A 21,317-nucleotide genomic window follows, 5' to 3' on the forward strand; every position below is an offset into this window, starting at 1 on the left:
CTCCTCCTCCTCCCTCTCCTCGCACTCTTCCTCCTCCTCCTCCTCCTCCTCCTGTCGGTCTTCCAGCAGCGAGAATGCAGCCGGGAGAGAGAGCCGCGACAGTCGAAGAGAGGAGAGAGAGAGTGAGAGAGAGAGACGGAGAGAGACGGGGGAGAGGGAGAAGGCGCTGGCCTAGTGTGCCTGCACCCCGCATGCTTAAGACAGCACCCGCTTGTGTGCGCGTGCGAGAGAGTGTGAGAGATTGTGTGTGTGAGAGAGAGAGAGAGAGAGAGAGAGAGAGAGAGAGAGAGAGAGAGAGAGAGAGAGGTAGAGAGAGAGCATGAAAGAACATCAGAGATGGCTGCATCAGAGAGAGAGAGAGAGAGAGAGAGAGAGAGAGAGAGAGAGAGAGAGAGAGAGGAGAGAGAGAGAGAGAGAGAGAGAGGGGGAGAGAGAGAGAGAGAGATGGAGGGAGAGGGATGTGAGAAGGGAGAGAGAGAGAGATGGGGGGGTGTTGAGAATAAAGGGGGGTGTTGAATGTGCGGGTGTGGATGGGGGGATGGGTAGAGATATCAGGACCCACAAGGGGGGTAGGAAGCAGGGATAGCATGTGTGTATTTGTACATGCCTGCTGTATCACAGACTCACTTACAGTGGAGAGGATGGCCACCCTGGATTTAATGACTGACAGGGAAACACACACACACACACACGCTCTCATACACACGCTCTCACACACCGCACGCACGCACGCACGCACGCACGCACGCACGCACGCACGCACGCACGCACGCACGCACGCTCCTTTCTCCCTCCTCATTCTCTGACAAACTGAAACAGCACCCTCACCTCAACACGGGCTAATGCTCCCATTTGAAAACCTAATTGACATTCTACCAAATGCACAGCTGCAGTATGGATAAAACCACACCAGCACACAGTTAACACAAGTCTTATAGTCCTACTGTACTTCCGGCTGGGGTGAACCTAGTCACCATCATCTAGTTCCATTCAAAACAGAGGTGATGCCACTTTGATGAGGGTGACACTTTGTCAGACAGCAGAGATAAGAAACTGGCTGGCCGAAAACAGCAACACTCAAGGTGCATAGTATTTTATTCAGCATATTCAAGCTTAACCTTCATCCCTCTGTTACCATATTCCATATCACAATAAACATCAATTTCTACTTGCCATGCATAGATATATTGAGTTTTCATCTTTATGTACAATCCTTGGCTACATTTGTACGTTCAGATTTTATTTTTGTTCAGAGTTAAACTATCACTCAAGATTATACAAGGTATGGTGTAATGTGTCAACTACAGTGGGTAGGAGCCATGGTACGCTCCAGGGAAGGTGACTAGTAAGAGCAATGGCCCGTAGGCATGACTCATTAGTGGGATGGTTTGTGTGTGTGTACACAAAATCACACAACAACACGTAGTAAGCAGACTGACACACACATGCCATGCATACATACTATATATGCACATATCGTACGTATAGTCACACATGTACACACTGTACACACACAAACCTGCACGTCCCAACAGACACATGCATGTGCATATGTGAGTGCGTGCGTGCGCGCAAACACACACACACACACACACACACACACACACACACACACACACACACACACACACACACACACACACACACACACACACACACACACACACACACACACACACACACACACACACACACACAATGCAAATACTGTATACACAGAGGCCAGTTAACTGCAGCTGCCTGAGGCAGGGCTGCAGTATGATGCTAGCGGATCAGACAGATGCGATGGGGGAGACAGAGAAGGAAAACCCTCTTCACCATTTATGGCGTTATTCTCCTCGGTGAAAACAAGCACTAGGAAACAGTGAAGCATAAGGACGCAGACTTGGCAGCATGAAAGTGGACAACACAACCCAAATGTGTTTTTCCCCCCCTCTTGGAGTCTGGAAGGAACAGAATTGAACTGACACACCTGCCTTTTGTGCTTTTCGGCACCTACAGTACAGTACAGTACAGTACAGTACAGTACAGTACAGTACAGTACAGTACAGTACAGTACAGTACAGTACAGTACAGTACAGTACAGTACATATGCCTGTACAGCAGAGCAATACAGAAACATATACTCCACACTTTGGCCTAGAATCAACTGAAAACAAACGCATGCCGAGAAGACATGAAGACATACGGAGGCAATGAGGCGGGCAGGTGTGCATCCGAGCATACACACAAGCATGCCACACAAATACACACACACACGCACACACACACACACACACACACACACACACACACACACACACACACACACACACACACACACACACACACACACACACACACACACACACACACACACACACACACACACACACACACTCACACTCTCTCATTGTCAACTGTGTAAAACTGTCAACCCAGCATAATCTACAATACGATAACAACCACATTGGCCAACCTGGTGCTCCCAGTAGGCCTATCAGCTAAAACAGCGGCACGGACAGTCTAGAGATGCTGCCCTTCCACTCGTGTGACAAAGCACAGCTGGAACCCCAGCATGGGGGACAGCAGTCAAGGAGGTTCAATGTAGCTTTGTCTCCACACTGACCCAACTGAGAGAGGCTCAGCTTACTGCTTGCCTTGACTTGCACTTAACTTATTACTCTTGGTCAAATAGTTTGTTCAAAGGACAATACTACTACTACTAGTAGTAGTACTAGCATTACTACTACTAATAATAATAATAATAATATAATACACTTTATACATAGCACCTTTCACACATATAATGAAACTCACACGCAGGCACATAATGTAAAGATGAGACAGACACTTATTCAGCACCGTCATTTGTCAGCAGAAAAGAATGAGGGCATTTATTGATCATCCTAATTGTTTACTGTAGTAATTGCAGGTAGTAAAGGTCATAGGGGAAAGCATCCCTATGACCTTTACCTTTACCGACCTTTATCCATTGACTATATTCACACGGTGACATTTTGCTCATACCCTTGGGGGGAGGGGGTAAATGGAGTTTCCCACTAAAGTATGACAAAAATAGCCAACATGTGAATCTGGTCAATTCCTACCTGGGGCCATCGATTCCGTCATAGGCTCCCACAGTGACGTTTCGGAACAACTTCCTCTTGGCTTTCTCACTGCGTGCATCTGAAAAAGACACACAGGCACACAGTGACATGTGGGCGCATCACAACTTTCAGCCAATTTCCTCCTGACACGTTCTTTGTCTTTCTATAGACGTGTTGCCTTTTTAGCAACGCGTGTGAATGTAACAAATGCACACTGAATGCATTGTGTTGTACTTATGCTGGCGGTCACATATACCGTATGGCTAGCTGTGTGCAGTCACACCATGCACCCCCTAGATTTATGTCAATACTGATATCCCCCCAAACGTAATGAACAAAAATACTGATGGATGTTGGTCCTCCCGCCTTGAGACCTCCCACTGATGTTGCCCCACCTGATCGATTGTCCTTATTGGGTGGTGCCACCTCCTCCACGCATTCAGACGGGAACCAGCCAGTTCGACCTTTCACTGTACCCTCCCAGTAGCCTCCCTCTCCTACACTCAACACTGAGAGAGACAGACAGAGAGAGAGAGAGAGAGAGAGAGAGAGAGAGAGAGAGAGAGAGAGAGAGAGAGAGAGAGAGAGATGATGAGACTGAAAGACATACAAATGTACACTCTGACAGTGATGTAAAGTAACTATGTACATTTACTCAAGTACTGTACTTAAGTAGGCTACAATTTTGAGGTATTTTTACTTTATTGGAGTATTTCCAGTCTTCAGTACCGTACTTTTACTTCTACTCCACTACATCTCAGAGGTAAATATTGTACTTTTACTCCACTACAATTCTTTGAAAACGTTAGTTACTAGTTACTTTTTGGACTTTGATTATTATTGCAAAACAAACCACTTCAGCCATATATACATTTCGGCCATTTGAAAATAGCAGATCTACAAGATATATTGTAGATCGGCTATTTTCAAAAGATTTTCATAAACTTGTGAACAAATAAACTTGAACTTGTGAAAATAGTGCAAATAAACTTGAACTTGTGAAATGGGACACATGCACAATGAGTACTTTCACTTTTGTACTTTAAATATATTTTGATACCAATGCTTTTGTACTTTTACTCAAGTAAATTCATTCAGGACTTTCACTTGTAACAGAGTATTTCTACATTGCATTGATACTTTTACTTAAGTAAAACATGTGAGTACTTTTTGCCACCACTGCACTCTGAACCTGCCCCGTTGACTCCTCACCTTTCACTTTGTCTCCTTTGCTGAAGGAGAGCTCTCTGTCTCCACTGGCATTGTGGCCGTGGGTGGCTATGTACACTCTCCCAGGCACCGCACTGTACATACGCCTCATCTGACCCCCACCACCCCCTCCCCCTGTAGTCTGACCCCCTGAGGTCACACTACAGAGAGAGAGAGAGAGAGAAAGAGAGAGAGAGAGAGAGAGAGAGAGAGAGAGAGAGAGGGGCATAGAGAAACCAAGACAGAAAGAGAGAAAGGGGGAGGGAAAGAAAGTGAGTGTGGGAGAGATTATAAGACTCTAATAAGAATACATTGTACAGGAAAAAAATACATTCCACAGGAAAGATCTCACAACATGAGAGTCTGGAAGGATGAGGGAGTTTTTTTTTATCACAGGTTAATACTGCAGATGTTTGGGATGTCTAATTATTAATGATCAATAATACGTTCTTATTAACACAGTTTTATGTGCAGATCTACAAGCACACAACGCCTCGCAGTGCTATTTTTGGCTTAAGTTCACTCTTCAGAATAGGGATAATAGGGTTCAAGTGGTTAATGTAAAAAAATAAAATAAATCCAATCACACAAAGATTTGGCAGCCCCCCTGCAGTATATCTGAGGACCCCCTAGGGGTCCCGGACCCCCTGTTGAAGACCCCTGGTTTATGACATCATCCCATCATTGGCTCCTCACCCCTGCCTGCCTCTTGGCTGCCGTTGCCTCTCCTCGGTGTCGCTGTGAACTCCTCTGCCCCTGGAGGGGGAGCGCGTCCGAGTTCGGGGGCTGCTGGAGCTCCTCATGCCCACCGACGCTCTGCGCTGCAGATACAAACAATGCACTTCATGTTATAAGGAGCGAAAGCCAGCAATGTATGTTACTGTTGTACATTTAGGCATTTTTTCACATGTAATTTCCTGTGAAGCACATTGAGTTGCCCTATTTATGATACGTATCGTACAGATGAAGTTTGATTTGAGTTGACATTGATAAGCAAGTTTAGTTATCGAGATCAGCTCCATTGTGCTGTGTCTAAGCTGTTTTCTGTTTTGTCCCAGAATAACAGTAATATGTACGCTTGATGACACAAAAAAACATGTTTGATGTCAGCGGGCGCACACATATGCATTTTTCGGAGAAATACACAAAAGACAGGTGGTATTTTATTCCAACACTATATATTGTAATCTTCTCACATCAGAACAATCGGATTTGGTTTCAAAATCAGCTAAGATTTAAAAAGACGTGTTTGATGCTAGAAAATCAAGATGATGAGAGACAGTACTGGCAACAATAATCGGACGGACTTCAAACGGTGCTTGTAAAAGACAAAACATTTGAAGTGACGTGCAGTGGGAGAGAGAAGACTAACAGAGCAGGCAACATATTCAACAGCTTTACAGTCTCAAACATCATAAAGGTCATGGAAGACAACATCCACCGACGTTCTCCTCTGAATACCTGTGCAGGGAAGGGGTTGGTTGAAGTCTTATTGGGCAGTGCCAGGGGGTCAGGCTGGATGGTGTTATCACTGTTGGCTCGCAGCAAGGGATGGGGCTGGAGCAGGGCGAGAGGCAGCGTGCGGGCACTCTCTTGGCGTATGGGAACATACTTTGGGGATTCCAAAAAGGGCACTGAGGATAGAGGTGTGTGAGGGGTGATATTGAGGTTTGTGGCGGGGGTGGGGGGTGGTGGGTGGGGGGGGGGGGTGGTTGAAGAGATGGCGGAGTGCATCATAACAGTGAGAGGTGGAGGGACAGAGGAATGAAGACTGTGAGGGTTACGGTAGTAATCAACAAATAAGGTCAACATATTTTATAGAAGAAACCTCTCTATCCCATATACTTTCTATTGTAATTTTAGCAAAGCAGCATTTCACTTGCTTTACTTAGGAATGTTTTATTTGTGAACATTTCCCCAATTTAGACATTTTGCCATTTCTCCACTGTGTGTATAGTCCCTGTCACCGCCACCCCTACTTTTTGGTCTTGGGGAGGGTGTAGATAACCATGATTCCCCTCCGATACACATCAATTCTCCAGACACTTCTTTTCACCTGACAATGACGAGGTTCACAGATAGAGCACAACACATGTGCAGGAATATGCTATCCCTCCCAGTTCTGCTCAGTTGAACAGACACCCTGACCAACCTGTAGAGGCCACTAGTGTCAAAATAGAGGACGACATCCCCACCTGGCTTCCCACCCTCAAACATGGCCAATTGTGTTTGCTCGAGGCAGCCCAGTCTCAACGGTGGTGGGCAGGTACTGTACCGCTGCACCACCCAGTCGCCCTCACATTACATTTTAAGTAAAGAAACATATTTGTTGATTACAAATTGTGAATCAGGGGGTGTACATTACTACAGGCAGAGGGATTTAATGATATTTAATAGATAAGACCCTACTGTAAGTCCCTTCAGGGGACTAAGTTCAACATGAAGGCTTACCTACGTCAGAATCTCGATGGTTTTTGATTATTTCCCCAAGTTCAAAATGACCGGACATTACAGCGACCTGCAACAGAAAGACGCACACACGCACGCACGCGTACACATAAACATACAGGATATACGTACACACTTGCACACATGGTTAAACAAGCGCGCACGCACACGCACACACACACACACACACACACACACACACACACACACACACACACACACCAAAACACCTCTTTCCGAATTCAAATATGACAAGACAAGTTTAATACAAAACATGTTGATTACCTGGAATGGGGTTTGCCCATGTTTGTTCTTTGCCTCCTTACTGGCTCCCCTGTACAGAAGGACACGCATACAGCTTTCCTGATTGGCCAGAAAGTGAGAGAGATAGTGCTTGGTTAATTTAATCTACCAGTGTGAGTTTTATGTAATACAGAGTAATACTCAGTGTTCATTTATCGTTGCGTAACTCAGAGTGTATGAATGTATCCAAATGTAACCATTTGGTTACATTTGGTTACATTTATACACTCTCAGAGTTAAATTAACACTGAGGATTTACTGTGTATGTTTTTCTGTTTCTGTTTCCATACTTGCCTTATTGTACAGGGCACAAATGTGAAGTGCTGTGTTCCCTGAGGCATTCTGGGAAGCGGTGTCAGACCCATAAAACAGAAGGTGTTCCAAGTGCTGGGCAAGGCCATTCTGGCAAGCCTTTCAATATAAATGGATGGAAATGGAAGGAAAGAGTTAAAAACTGGCAGGATCATAACATGTAACAGGAGGCATCGGGATAAAGGTTAATGAAACTCAGAGAGTGGGCAAATGGATAAATACACACGTTTACCCATTTAATGTACTGTGTATGTACTGTAATGTACTGTGTACATTAAGTGGGAAAAGAAAAATAGAATATATCTCAGACCCACATTTAGATCCAAAATTACCCTTCCAGAAATACAGGTCAGAGCAGATGGAATAAGCGTTGATTACATCTGTATGACAGCGACAAGCAAGAAAACAACAGAAAAGGGCCTCCAACATGCCAACAGGTTTCCTCATATTTTTGTGCAGCAGAGTGAATTAATAGTCTTCAGGACAGGTTCAGAGCGACTCAAATAACATTCAATAAAAACTAAATGAAAGATCAAAGCCAAAGTAAAGTAGCACGACAACAACCGGCTTACAGGTCAAAGCACATTGCTGCTTACATTTGGCTGCTTATGCAAATTATAAGCATGCATCAGAAATACTACTAAAAACAAGAAAGGGGCACTCAGCCAAGCGCATATCTCTGCCAGGCCAGGTGGCCTAACTAGGGCGGTGTAAGAGGCAGAATGTGGCATTGGCAGGGATAATGTGCTGCATTGCTTCAACCCAAAAAGCATGTACAATATGTTGTTGGAGGCATGCACTTGCATTATAGTAAACATTGTGTTTGTAAAATGACAGGGCATGTCATCATGGCAAGATTACGTTGATTAGAATCTGTACTAGGCATAGGCGTATTTTTTTGTTGATAACGTGTTTTTAGATGAGTTGTAATACTGGAGCATAAAGCTGTTTGCCTATGATAGAAGCATTTAGTAGCGGAGCTGAAAGAGTTTCAGTGTGGCGGAATAAATGCAAAAAAAATATATTATTGCATTTAACAATGTTACATAATGTTCTTCTTCACAGCATTATAGTACCAGGAGGTAATTGTCTCTCCCTCTCTCTGTCTGTGTCCGGTGCATGCGCACACATGCGTGTGCGTCATCCAGTAGGTGTGCAGGGTAAGTTGTCACTTTGGCACATGTGGGCTTTAAATAAACGGCATGTCTGTCCAATGCGCATACGACATAAGTGTGTCTCTCTCTCTCCTTGTGCGGGGCGCATGCATGTACAGTATGCATGGTATCACAGTCCCTCTCTCTGTGTGCGGTGCATGTGCACAAGGTGGTCTCTCTTTGTCTTTGTGTGTGATGCGTGTGGACACTGTCTGTCTGACGAATTGTAAAATAGTGGTGGCGGATGAAGCACGCTTTCTCTTGCTCTAGTAGTAGATACCATGTGCCAGATGGGCAGCTAGCAACCGATTGGCTAATTCTACTTCATAGCCTCGCGGAAACGTGTGCCATAGCCTGGAGGGACAGTGGGTCTGAGAAAAATTGTTGTCGTTGACGGATTGGAGATTTTCTAGGCCTGCCGGCAGCGTGCACAAGAAATATGATCGGTGTAGTAGTTTGTAGTAGTAGTCACAAACACACGCACACACACACACTCACACACAGGAGTGAAAACATACTGTCCGACCCTGCTGTTCCGGCCTGGCGGAGATAATGACTATACTATTACTGGCAATGCACCCATATGAGCACGCTGCACACTAATAATAAAAATATAACACAGTGTTCCATCTTGATGTGAGCACACTAATAATAATAAAACGCAATGTTCCAACTTGATGCAATAGAAAGCAGGATTCGCTTGAAAGAGTTTCTCCTGATTTGTTGCGTTCATATTTCTTTTGCTTTCTTTTCTTTGTCTTTTTTATTAGTCCGACCGTAGCAATGCATGGAAGGGTATTTTAACCACTCTATCTGTCTGTGTGACTGTGAACAACAAAACCATTTGATTTTCATGACACTTTGTGAAAATGATCGGTAGGCTGCTCTGAAGAGATGATTAACTTTTGGTTTGAAAAGGTTAAAGAATCAAGTTCAGTGTAAAAATAACGGACGGATGGATGGAGTTTCATGAAACTTGGTGGGAATTATCAGTTGCCACAAAAAGATGATTAACTTTTGTGTCGAAAAGCTCAAGAACTGTCTGCACAATTAAGGCCAAGGACAGAATTAACCTACATAATCGGTCATATCTCATGAAAAGAGAGATGTAGAACAAGAGATGTTGGTGCATTTGCTTAACCCATTCAATCCGGGAATCTACAAATGTCTTCTAAATCCTAGCAGTTTTCAGAAAAAAAAAATATGTTGCTATATCAGTACTCAAACTCTTTCATGTCAAGGACCCCCCAAAATTATATGTATTTGGCCAAGGACCCCCATCTGAAAATATTTTGTTCCAGGGACCTCCAGAAGCAAAGATTTGAGTCAAAAACGTTCCCTTTAAAATATACATATTCATAGATTTGCCGTTCCCAGATTGAATGGGTTAATTGAAGTCATGACTCGTTTATTTCTGCCCTGTGCATCGGCAGTCTCTTTGTGGCAGTGGGTGGCATTGTCTCTCAAAGCTTGGTGAGGATGGATGGATGGGCAGGGTGATGGGTACCTTATGTATCTCTTGCATTCCATATTCCTCTTCATCCCTGTGCTATTTGGAGACAGGAGGGTGGGAAGGAGGGGCAGATAATGGAGAGATGAGTGAGACAGAATGTGCCTCAACTTAGGGGCGGGAAGAGAGGGCGAGTGAGAGAAGAGTCAGAGAGTGTAGAGGGACAGAGGTGACGTTAAATGAATACAACATTGATAAGAGAGGGAAATGGCATTGTGTTACATAACAACTTAGAGAGGGAGAAGAGAGAGAGAGAGAGAGAGAGAGAGAGAGAGAGAGAGAGAGAGAGAGAGAGAGAGAGAGAGAGAGAGAGAGAGACTATGAAAGGAACAGACTGGTGACTTTATACATAAAAATATGAAAGGAAACCGTATGACAATTCAGAGACAGACAGACAGACAGACAGACAGACAGACAGACAGACAGACAGACAGACAGACAGACAGACAGACAGACAGACAGACAGACAGATACATATAGATACATAGATAGACAGATAGAGACAGATAGATTTACCTGGTGTGTCTCCTCCCAACCATTCTCATCCTTCGTGCCTAGCCTGGCCCTGTAATAGAGGAGGGTCTCGCAACTGGAGGTTTCGCCCCCTGTAAGCACGGTGTGGTACAGCGGGGTGAGGAAACAACGATCTTTGTAGTCCGGAGATGCTCCCAGATTAAGGAGAGCCTGTCAGGGAGGCACAGGGACAGAGCACAACACAATGTTCACCAACGTGCGTGTGTGTGTGTGTGTGTGTGTGTGTGTGTGTGTGTGTGTGTGTGTGTGTGTGTGTGTGTGTGTGTGTGTGTGTGCGTGCGTGCGTGCGTGCGTGCGTGTGTATAGAACTACAGTACAGCTCGTAATGCCTGCATGTGATTTAGTGAGCGGCCCTCATTACCAGCAGCCCAGCGTGATTTTGTGCCCTGACAGCTCTGTGCAAGACTGTCAGACCATCTCTGGTCCTGAAATCCAGATGGGCCCCGCCTTGGAACAGCACTCGAATGCCTTCTATGGACGGTCCCGACTGCACCGCCACGGAGAGGGGGGTCTCTGCCTCACAGGGGGTGCAGGTATGGGAGGGCCGGTAGGATGGGATGAGGGGGTGTCGAGGTCAGGGAGAAACAGACAGAAACATATTATGTAATTGTGGTGGTTTCAATGGTATGTTTTTATACGGTTTATTGTGCCACGTTGAGTTCCATGGCATGTATGAAGGGCGCTTCATATGTGTTCTTGTAAAGTGCATTTTTTAAAGTTAAAATAACAGTGAGTAGATGAAGATGAAGAGAACAAAGACAAAGAATAACAGGAAGAATAGGAGGAAGCTCACCTTAAATGAGTGAAAAAGTGAATGAGTGATATGCAGTATGATAGGTACGGAAGAGAGTAAAATAGCAGCTGACAGCCAAGAGCAACGCAAGTGCTTTTCGTGTTTATTCTACCTTTAAAAGACATTTTTTCTGTCGCTCTGAAATAAAAGATAATCCTATGGGGGGAACAGGGTCAATGGCAACTTTCAAAAGTCTTTTGTTTTTCAATTCGGAGCCAGGGTAAATCTCTCAGGGCAGTGTTAAACTCACCTCCAGTGTCAGGGTCATGGAAATTGGGGTCGAGGCCTTTCTCTAGGACCTTTGCTACCTTCTCCACTGCTCCAGTTTGAACATACTCAAGGAACTTCTTCAGATTGGCCTGAAAAGGAGGTAGAAATCCCTTGTTTGTAAAAGCCAGGGCGTTGTAAAAGTGGTACTTTCAATAGACTTGTGACAGATACCTTGGTGCTCAGTTTGGAGAGGATTTTCTCATCCAGATTTGTCTGTTTGTAAACCCTGGTTTTGTACCTAAACTGTGGAACAAAAACAAAACAAAAAGATTTATGTAAAAAACATTTTTTTTAAAGGATTTCCATTTGTATTATTTCCATAAGCTTAGACAGATCAGTCAATATACACAGACCAGGCAGGGATAGATATTAATTGGTGATAGACTGTATCATTCAGAGACCAGTCTTGTGCCCCAACCTAAGCCTAATTATTTTATTTGACTTTATTAATTTCTATCAGCTCTTGACTCTTATGCCTGATTTATACTTGGTTGTGTCATGCACAGAAAATAGCCAATCTACGAGCTTGTGAGTTTGTTCACCTATTTTCGGTGCGTGACGCTGGAGAACAACTACGGTATGTATAAATTACACTTAGCTCTTATCTGTTCCTGTGTTTCACATTTACTGTTGTTGGTCATTTCCCCCCGGACATCAATAAAGTTTTATCTTATGTTAATTTCATCAGAGTCTGTGTGTTAATTGCTCCCGAGTTAGTGGTCACAAATCTAGATTGCATTGTCTGAAAGATCACAGGAATAACAAGGTAAATGCTGATCTTAGATGAACTTTCACTTTGTGATACATGATGTCACAGTTACAAATTCATAATACATGCCTTCCCAACGAACTATGTGGTTTTCTGCTTCCAATGCAAATTGAGAACATATAATCTCTGAGCCCCACCCTGGTCATCACAGTTTTAAAGTCAATTCACCTGCAGAGGGCACTGTAACATCATTGTACAATATGTGTGAGGTACCATAATAGTAGAACTCTATGGCATGTCACACCCATTCACAACAAAAGCCACTGTTAGGGAAACATCTGCTTCAGTTTGGAATTAGTAGGTTACATCTATAGCAGTGGCTGTACTTTTGGTATTCATTCTAGCCATTTAATAGTCCCTTTTCCTGTTCACAGCAGCCATTTTGACATAGTAGGGTAAACACAGCTACTTGACCTGAATGGAATGATACTAATTAAGGAGGTTCAGTTCCATTCAGGTCAGAGTCAGGGTGCTGCTATTGTGCATGTTGGCTCACTGGAAAGGCTCTGCTACATGCAACCTTAATAGGTATAAAGGTACCTAATGTACCTACAGTGATTAATCAGTACCCTGTTTACACCATTCTGAATATAAATCTAGAAACAGGGAAGTGCCAGTGCAAACAATTTCCCATCTCCAATAATGCAGTCCACTGATGTCACAGTACTGCATTTTCTTTTTTTGTTTCCTAAATTTAGGGTAGCCAATTATTTTTTTGCTCCCTTTTTCTCCATAATTTAGTCGTTGTGCCAATTAATTCCTCCCCACACACATTTCTGTGATGTCAGTGCTGTATCCTATTGACTCGCGTGCCAGTGAGAAGTCCCCACTGGGAGGACGCAGGGCCTTCATCCTACTCCTCCCGTCCAACACTCGCCGCTGACAGGTGCCCCCCCCAGCCCGTAGGTGTACATGCAGTGAAAAAAAATCACCCTCCCCGCCCAGCTTCCCTCCACCGAACACGGGCCAATTGTGTTGGACAAAGCCGGATGAACAGAGCTGCATTTTCATTGATTGTGAGACCTCAAGCCTTCGGGGAAATAGCTGCATTTGCAGTCAATGCCTAAACCGTTTGAAACACCTCTGTGTTTTATTTCTAAATGTATCCCAATCCCAATTACAAGTTGTTTCAAGACACATTTACAGGCAATGCTGTAATACAGCATAATGTTTTCATGACATTTCATACAAGAGAAGTCAAAATCTAATGTATCACTTTGTCGTATATGACCGTATCCCTGAGTTATTTTCAGTGAGCAACACATCGTATGACAAACTATAAATTAGAGGTCAAAGTCCACTTTTTTGGCGCTGTATCCCTCCACACCCCCCATTACAGTATAAGAGATTGAGAGTGCAGCACCACCCACCTATTGGAGTTCAGAAAATGTCCCTTATTTTCAAATAACAATGAAGACAGGTATGCCATACCTCCAGGTAAGGTACCCCTTGCTCGAAGGACTGTGGGTAGTCTCGCAGGGGGCGCTCCTCGTCCAGGAACTTGGCATCTCTTCCTTCCCCAGCTGGCTGGAAGAGGCCATAGTTGTGGACGTCCCAAAGGGGCTCGCTGAGGGAACAGATAATCTGCTGCTTGGCGCCCCACACCATGAAGTCAGGGTCAAACTGGAGACACCTCTGAAAGATAAGGTATAAGATAAGTGTGCATGTGTGCACACACACGCATCTATCTGCATCTATATGTATTTGATTGGAGTGGTTTGCTTACATATGTACGCACATTTGTTAGCAAGTCAGCATGGATAGACATATAAAATGGCAAATATTATTATGTTATGGATAAGCTCGACTGCACTGCCTGTGCACGACTTAGTGTTTTAAGAGTGCATAAGAATGGTGTGTGTGTGTGTGTGCGTGCGTGCGTGCGTGTGTGTGTGTGTGCGTGCGTGCGCGCGCTTATGTGCTCTGCTGCATATGAATGTATTTTATCTAAATAATTTATCAGCTGCCATATTCATTGAAGTAAGATGAGTTACAGGGGGACTGACTATTCAAGACAAATTATGCAGTACTGTTTGTTTTCACCCAGATGGAGAAGTTTGGATTCTCTATACTGGGTAGAAAGATTTCCTCTTGGCTATTTTTTTGCTTTTATCCTCCCATACATAAGCTTAGATCTCCGCAATATGAGAGAAAACGGAGAAGTCGTATAAAGAGTAAAGCCTCTTTGCGTCTTGTGTCTGTGTGCAAGAATACACGGCAGGCTGGCTGGTCACAGTCCACATTCGATATCTTTGATGTTGTATGTGCATCTGGTGTGGACCTAATTAGATTTCATGGTGATGCGCGTGCTGCCCATTCATTTTTTTCTCACAAGGATTATGTCCACCACATTTCCTGGGGAAAAGGACAAGCCTTTTCATTTTTGCCAATTAAGGCAGGAGCCGCGTCGAGTTCACCTGGCAGGGCATTTACAAGGGGACTGTGGCGTCTGAATGAGATATGGATTTATGCTATTGTTCCATTCTGGTGACCTGTAAGTAAAACCGCAAAGCTCAGCACAATTCTACGTCCCCTCTAAACGCCGCCCCCCCCCCACCCATCCACACAACCACACACACCTCTCCCTCCCCCAACTCTCCCCACCAGGTCGCTCTGTGTGATGCTGTAGCCAACACCATTGGCATGGCAACCGGTTCATTAGAGCAGCCAGGCACCCGTTGCCGTAGCAATGTCTCTTGGTGTCTCGATGGGAGGTAAACCGCATGAGGCTGCGTGTGTGTGTGTGTGTTTTGGGGGGGGGGGGTGCACTTTTGTGAGAGTAGAGCTGTGGTGTAGTGTAAACATATTGTTGCTGTCGGGCAGAAACCTCGTATCTCCATGTTTACATTTTTTGGTTTTTTTTCGTTAAAAAAAATCATTGATCGTGATCAAATCATGATCATTGTTGTGAATACATTTTGAAAAAATGTGAAAATTACCAGTGAAAAAGGGTGTAGGAGTTTAAAAGTTGTTTAAAAGTTATTTTCTTCTGTTTTATATTTTATTTGTCTTTTTTAAGTCTTTTTTTTTGTCTTTTTTAAGTTTGAAATAAAACTCATTGATTCATTCATTCATTCATTCATTCATTCATTCATCATAAAAGTGTGTCACACAAAAGTAGTGAAAATAACAGATCTACACACTCACAACTCATCGCGATGCGATGCGTTGTGAGCTTGTAGATCGGCTATTTTCACTATTTTAATAGTTTTTTTATATCAATAAAAGAAAATAAATGTTTGGAGCTCAGGTGGCGCAGTAAAGTCCCTGCCCACCACCACGGAGGTTGTGGGTTCGAATCCACCGTGGTGCATCCAGCTTTGTCGGGCGTCTTTGCGAACACAATTGGTCCGTGTTCAGGGGGAGGGGAGCCAGGCGGGGAGGGTGATAATGGTCATTGCACGTAACCCTGCGGGCTGGGGGCGGCACCTGTCAGCGGGGAGTGTTGGGCGGGAGGAGTAGGACGAAAGCTCCACGTCCTCCTGGGGGCTCGTCACTGACAGGTGAGTCAGTAGGATACAACACCAGGGACAACACAGAAATGTGTGTGGGGAGGAATTGATTGGCATAACGACTACATAAAAATTAAATAAGGAACCGTTTTGGACATATGAGGTTTTCACCCGACAGTGACGATATGTACCGTTATTATACCTTTTGTGTGTATAAGCGAGGATGCAAGTGTTGTGTGAGTGGCACCATTCTTTTATAAATGATAGGATACTCATACATGATTCCTGCAACACTGTCTATTTAAGCAGAGCACAGTTGTTCTCATGGTGGAGCTTTGTTATTTCTAACCATCTCTCCCTGATTATTAACCCCCTCTCTCTGTCTTTCTCATTCTCTTTCTTACTCTTTCTCTCTCCATCAAACAGGGTTTCTAATATTCTCTCCTTTTCCCAGTGCCCCTTTAATATTTTCCGATTACATTTCAGCAGAGATTTAGCGTGCTGAATGTTTGTAAGTGGTGCCGGTGGGTGGGCGGTAGAAGCGTGTCAGCCAGTGGCTGACACAGTGCCCTGAGACCAACACAAATGGCTTCCACACAATTGCGCCTTCCTCCAATGTCCCTCCCCCCTCCCCTCCCCGGCCCTCTCCAAACTCATTAAAACCTTATTAGATAATTAGCAACTACTGTTATATTGAGAGCAGATTAGCTGACATGTGGAACAGCCAGAATGTTCAGGGAGTTGGAAAACGGAGAGAGTGTAACTTGGGGGAGGGGTTGCATGCATTGTCACCTGGATGTAGAGTGCGTGGGCCCGGCCAATTCTCACCTGCCTCCACCTCAACACAGAGAGTGAACTGTATATGGGTGCTAGCCTCAGTCATAAAAAAGGTAATTACAATCATAAGTGGGCCCAGTGGCAGACAGTTATACTTTTAATTAGTTTGCATTTGAAAACTCTTCTCTTTTACATATAGCAGATGTTAGATATATTCATTCTCCCAAATGGGTAGACAAACTGCCCTAAAAAACATCCCAGGTTCAAGTTCCATGTCTGCCCGGCTGAAGTGTCCTAGACAGTAGGCGATGAATCCTGGCTCTAGCGGGCGCTGTTCTGTGGCTGGATTTGCACTTCCACGGTTACTGCAGTCTGCAGAAAGCCTGCACTCCCGCTCAAGCCAGTCCGCTAGACACTAGGCCAACTGACTGGTAAGGCCATGTCCTGCTGCGGAGCCCAACACACAGTCAGTGAGAGGAGTGCTGGCTGCCACACTCATGCAGTAGAACCATAGAGTAAAAAATAATAGAGAGGGCACCCGAAATCTCCTCCCATCCACTTGCATTGAATTGCTCACCCAGCGCATGGGCCGAAATCACCCCTTCTTCCGGGTTGGAAATTTGGTGGGCGCGGCCTATTTAGGGCCCCAGTTCGTCACAGAAGTGACGCAAGCGTTTTGCGTCACAGAAGCGCGCGCAAGCTCGTGCGCATGCTCGTGAGTCGAGCCCATTGGTCGAAACCGTTTTCGCTCGTTCGTGTAGGAACCCCTACGCTGCAGTACCATGAATGGCCAGCATGTCCATTTGGCTTCAATGAAACCACTGGGTTCTGGGTGCTTGAGTAGAACCTGATAAATGCGGACGGCGTCGAACATGGGAGGGTGGCCGTGAGAGGAGAATTTCAGAGGGGCAAGTGACCAGATAATGTCTAATCCCATATTATTGCAAGATGTCCGGTTCAAATCGGATTGGAGACCTGTGCTGCACATCACCCCCCTCCCCTTCTATCCTTACTTTCCTGTATCTTTACACAGTAAAATTATATATAAACAGAGACTTTACCTATGGGAATCACCGGCATGCGGAGAGGAATTACAACATGAAAACAACAACAGGCAATGTATGCTTATATGAACCTGTCCTTGAAGGGACCAGTGCTCATGCATATTGTAGCAGGCCCTGCAGTAGCAAGGCCAGTCACAACACAATGCACCTACCGTTTGTTTGATGTCTGGGATTCCAATGCGGAACACCATGATGGTCAGGTGAGTGTCTTCCAATGGCGCCACTGTGGTCATGCTGCGCTCCATTTGAGCCCGCCTCTTCTGCAATGCATTGGTCGTTCCGGGGTGATGGAGCTGCTGATTGGCTGAGATAACTTTATGATGATGATGATGTTGCTTATTCACTGGCTGATGGTGAGCGGGGACTTGATTGGAGGTGTAAGCGGTACCCCTGTTCCCCGGGTTGGCCGACCTCAGTTGCCGGTCTGCCCTCTGCCTCCCGACAACAATGGCCGCCGGCTTGCCCCCATCGCTGCCTTTCCCCTCCCACGATTGTCGCCCGGCCCTCAACTCCAACTCCTCCAGTCCCTCCAGCCCTCCGTTCTCGCTGCCGCGTCTACCTTCCCTTTGCTCCTCTTCCTCCTCCTCATCGTCCCCGTCCTTGTCGTCCTGGCCATGATAAAAGTGCTTGTTATTTCCCAGCATCCTTCGCTGAGCGGGGGGGTCACTGCAGAGAGCGCCGAGGGACACTGCTGTCATGGCGACGTGGCGTCATGGCCGCCCCATGTGGCTCCCATGGCTTCATCCTCTGAAACATGCTGTGGAAGGCAGAAGCAAAGAGATAAAAGAGTGAAACTCTGCTCACAGAGGTTATTCTGAACCACTTTAATCAGGAGTACCAACGCTCGACATATCGACACACTCACTCTGCACCGCAAGAACTTATACAGCCAACAGGACCTCACTCTCTTGTGTACAGGTGTGTGCGTGTGTGTGTGTGCGTGTGTGTGTGTGCGTGTGTGTGCGTGTGTGCGTGTGCATGCATGCGTGCGTGCGTGCGTGCGTGCGTGCGTGCGTGCGTGCGTGCGTGCGTGCGTGGGTGTGTGTGTGTGTGCGCGTGTGGATGGTGTGTGCGCGTGCACTGTGGTACTAATCGATGTCGAGGGTGCCATTCGAGGCATTTGAGGTAAAAGACAAGTCCAATAATAGAAGCACTAGCCAGAGGCAAAGCTGGTCCACATTTTTTCCATTTAGCTGCTGGGAATGCATGCGGGAATAGCTATATATAAATCCAATGAATTTGCATCACAGACTCATTGCTGGTGAGAGCGATATGAAATGGAACGTCCCGAGTGGTCAGGAATATTACTACTATTGAATTAACAAAACCCAACTACAGTTTCTAAGAGACAACTCTGGGCTAATAGCTTGCAGTATGAGCCGTTTAAAATGTAATCATCGCTTTATTCTGCTGCAAATTCAACTGGTTGGTGCCTCTGTACTGTATGATATGTTCTGGTTCAGTTCAAACTCGACTGGTTGGTGCCTCTGTACTGTATGTTATATTAGTTCAGGTTGTAGTAGTAATAGAGTTGTCTGGTGCAACAAGGTCCCATTACAGCCCTTTACAAATTGGGGCCACTGTCAAAAGTCGCCTTAATGGAAACATACAGGAAAATATAATCCATAATAAGTGCATTCATACAATTTAAACATACTAGACGTATGTTTTTCTACTTTACTTACCAGACGCCTAAATTGGACAGACTTCCCTCTACAGAGATCTTGTATTTCAATGGAATTGTTTTTTGTATTACTTTTTTTTACTTTCTACTTAAAAAGATACACTCCCACCTCCACTAACTGGATCAAAGATGCACTGTACTTCCTTATGTTAGAGAAAATTAAAAAAGGGGCTCCACAAAGATTGTATGAAGTATTGAATCCCTTCTTTAACCAGTCAAAAGTGAAATTTCCCACTGTTCTGTAAAAAGGAAAAACACATTATGGGCTACCATTTAAGGTTATTAGTAACTCTAAAGTGTACAGTACATTGATTGAAACATACAGTATATTTGAAATACAGATTGCGTTACTATACTGCTAGTCTGGGAGACTTCGCCTCAGAGCCTGGACAGCAGGGGCGCGGCCACTGCGTTCTGATTCAAATCAACAGCCAATGAAGAAAAGGGGGCGGGATCCACAGGCAGTGGATGTAAATAGGAGCGACGGGAGGCCGCCATTGTTGTGTACTGCTGTTTGCCTCTCGTCGGACTGTTTAGACGAGTTGCACAGCTCTCAGACCGGTAAGAGGCGTGTCCGCTCAGATTCTGAGCGTAAGTTACATTCCGTCCTCAAATACCAGGGCTCTGGCCCAGAAGTTTCCTCGCCCCTCCCGTTTGTATGCGAGAGCTGGCGAAAACTTCTGGGAACTCAGATTACTATACTGTATACAGTATATTATACTGTACTAGACTGGTGCCCATTGGCCACCGGCCTACTCGGGGAATGATGCAAGTTGAAAATGCATGCCCCACTTGATTATGCAATACCCGTTGTACCAGTGTCAGATTACCCATTGTACCAGTCTGTCTGTCTGTGTCCCTATATTATGCCCATATAATAATATGGAGATTTCTGTATCTGTCTCTCTGTGTCGCTTTTATGCCCATATATGGAATTCCGTGTCAGGCATGCCCAAATATGGAGTCCATGAGTCTATGACGTCATATTGATGACATCAGGGTACACCATATATGGGGATTTGTGGTTTTATAGATATTTTTGGAGATCTGATCAGACCCACTTGGTGCATCACTCCCTCGGGTCCTCTGTGATGCGCGCACCAAGTTCGAAGTCGTCGGGCCCATATATGGACATAATGGTCGAATTGAGGTTCAGGGCAACCGCCAATTTCACAACTCGACGACAGGCACGGCACTACCTCGGGTTGTCACCAACGCCAGTACCAATTTTGAAGTCGGCCAGGCGGTGGTTCTTGAGAACTACAGACACACGGACAGAGATTTCAAGCATTTATAGTAGGATATACATTACAGTCATTTAGCAGACGCTTTTATCCAAAGCGACTTACAATAAATGCATTCAACATAGGTATGGAACGAAACTACTAATCACCAGAAGTCTTAAGTGCATTTTCTGCAAAAACAGGCAACCAAGAGTATACCTAGCACTAAGGTAAAAGTGCAATATATCAGCTACCTACTTTCTTAAACAGATGAGACAAAATAGCTAAATCAAATGAGCAAGAGCTAAAACAAATAAGTGTATCGACTAAACAAGATCCAATAAAATAATACAACAATAAAACCGGAGTTCGTACAACTAGTTAACAACAAGTAGGCCAGGCAAAGAGGAAGGGTAGTGTTTCCTGAAGAGGTGGGTTTTCAGCCTGCGGCGAAAGATGGGCAGTATACACACACATACATTATTTTTTCTGTGTGTCAGTAGGGGTTACACTGACATACAGAGCCTTGAAGATCATGTTTCAACCCAGATAATTGTTTATGGTTGAATGGCAGGTTGGATGCCGGCAAATCAATATAGTGCCTAGTCTGTACATGTCCATGTCATGTCTGAATGCGTTTAAGGAAGTGTGCCAGTTGAGCAGTTTTGATGACAGCAGAGATGCTATAGCTGTAGGAATTGACCATGATTGAAGGACAGACCCCTG

At 44.9% G+C, this 21,317-nt stretch overlaps 1 protein-coding gene across 1 annotated transcript in view; it reads right to left on the reverse strand.

The window, feature by feature from the left end:
- Positions 1-18,328, reverse strand: part of LOC308104883 (SH3 and multiple ankyrin repeat domains protein 1-like) — a gene marked incomplete at both ends in the record, with an annotated part of 34,057 nt that extends 15,729 nt beyond the window's left edge. The window contains 15 exon segments of the mRNA XM_080455480.1: positions 3,090-3,168; positions 3,485-3,598; positions 4,302-4,459; positions 4,995-5,119; positions 5,760-5,932; positions 6,750-6,816; positions 7,032-7,109; positions 7,344-7,460; positions 10,023-10,064; positions 10,542-10,709; positions 10,921-11,072; positions 11,603-11,711; positions 11,794-11,865; positions 13,823-14,026; positions 17,837-18,328. Coding sequence (XP_080311606.1) covers positions 3,090-3,168; positions 3,485-3,598; positions 4,302-4,459; positions 4,995-5,119; positions 5,760-5,932; positions 6,750-6,816; positions 7,032-7,109; positions 7,344-7,460; positions 10,023-10,064; positions 10,542-10,709; positions 10,921-11,072; positions 11,603-11,711; positions 11,794-11,865; positions 13,823-14,026; positions 17,837-18,328 — 2,150 coding nt within the window.
- Positions 18,329-21,317: the final 2,989 nt, after the last annotated feature.

The sequence above is a fragment of the Gymnoscopelus braueri genome (genome assembly GCF_963280865.1).
Source record: "Gymnoscopelus braueri genome assembly, chromosome: 17".
NCBI lineage: Eukaryota > Metazoa > Chordata > Actinopteri > Myctophiformes > Myctophidae > Gymnoscopelus > Gymnoscopelus braueri.